The sequence below is a fragment of the Arachis ipaensis genome, chromosome B07, assembly GCF_000816755.2.
Source record: "Arachis ipaensis cultivar K30076 chromosome B07, Araip1.1, whole genome shotgun sequence".
NCBI lineage: Eukaryota > Viridiplantae > Streptophyta > Magnoliopsida > Fabales > Fabaceae > Arachis > Arachis ipaensis.
Window position 1 is genome coordinate 115549269 of NC_029791.2, and position 2215 is coordinate 115551483.

The 2215-nt window shown below is 34.8% G+C and overlaps 1 protein-coding gene across 1 annotated transcript; it reads right to left on the reverse strand.

Annotated features, from left to right (window-relative positions):
* On the reverse strand, nucleotides 1384-2013 carry LOC107607724 (mitotic apparatus protein p62-like). The gene is made up of 2 exons (XM_021107940.1): nucleotides 1533-2013; nucleotides 1384-1439 (listed from the first exon to the last, which is right to left on the reverse strand). Exons 1-2 carry the CDS (start codon nucleotides 2011-2013, stop codon nucleotides 1384-1386), a joined length of 537 nt encoding a protein of 178 aa, XP_020963599.1.

Sequence of the window (2215 nt, forward strand, 5' to 3'; positions counted from 1 at the left end):
CGGAGGAGTGGGGAGTATTTCTTAGTCTACTACTTGAGGCATCCAAAGGAGAATTTTGGGCTGCTTGCACTAAGGGTGCTACCTCTTCATCACTCATTCCAGGATTGAGTTGGTGCAACATCATCTTTAATAGACCACAAACATCATTCATCTTCTTTTCTAATGGTAAGACCTTATCATTGTATTCAACCTTCACTTGGCGAATCTCCTCATCCTTTCTAAGAGAGCTTCTTGTAACTGAAGTCCCATAACAACGAACTCGACCTGGTTGGTCCTTTCCTAGCACTGCTACAAATGCATCCTCATGATTTTCCCTGCCTCTATGCAGCTTTAAAGTTCATTCTACCAAAAGTAACAAAAAAAAATACAAAGTCACATTAACTTAATATATATACAAATCTATCTAGCATTTATATTGTACAAATCCAAATACAAATACAAAACAAGTCACAATTGTTGTTTGTGTTTCAGCATCAATTTCTTTTCCATTTTTACTTGTGCGAGTTGCTGTGAAAATTTCAGCCCTTGATGGCTCTTCATTGTTCTCTTTAGAGTCATGCTAGAGTATGAAGAGAAAAATTTACATGAAGCATACTAACTCGACAATATAACATGAATATAAAGGAGAAATCACACAAAAATAGGTTATGTTACTAGCTGCTTGCGCACTATTGCAAAATTTGTGGATCCCATTCGGTAAGGACATGTTTGCTTTGACCTATTTTCAGTATTCTTAACAGACATAGCCTAAATATAAACATGAAAAAGAGATATTATTATTCTTAACGGACACATTTTCTTTCTCTTTGAAAATCACATCAACTTTTTTGAAATACCAAGTCTAATAACAAAAAAAAATTAAGGATAGCTAGAAGAAATAGAAGACATAACATTACCTTGATAGCGGGAAGACTCCAATACCGAATTAGCTTGTGAAACTGAAATTCAGGAATCTCTAATGGTCGGTTCTTTATCATTTCTTTCTTTGTGTTGTACTTTAAGAAATGTTCTTTTTTAATTTCACCCTTGTATTTTTTCCATGCACGACAAAATCCCCACATGACCCACGGCTTTGAACTTATTGGAAGAATGAACTTTTGCTATGTAACACAATACATTAGAATGCCAAAGGTTACCCCACACAACAAAACAAACAAATAAATAAATAAACTGTACATAAAAGCATATTTACATACGTTGGCGTACACCCACATGTCCTCCTTGATATTATCAGGCACGCCATGCCAACTAGTGTATAGCAAAATCACAAAACGGAGATTTCTAACTGTTAAACTCAAAAATTGGCCTAGGTTAGCTACGACCTCCTTGGTTGGACCAATAGGCTACCCTTGTAAAAACTCCACCTCATGTCGATCATTAAAATCAGTGGTATGAAGTTTTTTTGCATAAGGTCTTGCCACGAGTTTTCTTTTTAGTGCCTAAGTCCAATTAGAATAACAGAATTTTAACTCTACCTAATTGAAAAGTAATATAAGCTATAATTAGACAACAAGGGAGATAAGAAAAAGTACCTTCATTACTAGCTTGTCCTCCACTACCCTCAATATTTGCAGTATCTTGCTCCTCTTCCTCATTTTCCTCATCTTCCTCGTCTTTGAAATTAATCACATGCACCTTAAAATACATGTCAATACTCATTCCTTTTTTGTTTGACTCTATGCTCAGCTCACTTGTATCTTCTCCTTCCTCATTAGAACTTGCATCATCTTGATCCATTGTATCACCTTCAATAGTTTTTTTATTCCCAGTTTTCGAGTTCTTTTCAGATTGAAACATTGTCTCATTCCCATTTTGGGGGTTCTTTTCAACAGCCTTTGAATTATTCCCATTATGTTCACATCCTTGAAAAAGTGAGTTTGGTTGAACCTTCTTTTTCTTCTTCGGAGCCTCAATTTGCTCTTCAAATGCATCTTCCACTATTGTGATGAGTTGTTTTCTTGTTGGATCTTTTGGACTTTGAGCTTGCAACCTAGCTTTCTTATTGTCAGCCATGATCTTCTCTCTCTTAATAATATATTGTTGTAGCAATTCAGCACTTGACTTAACTTGAATAACCTCAAAAAAATTTTTTTTTGGACTTTTCTGTTTCATGTTCTTTTGACCTAAGGTAATTATTCTTTTTCTTTTAGTGATCTCCCCTTTCTCTATTCTGCACACATAAGAAATAAGAAGAAAAAATGTAATTCTATTAATT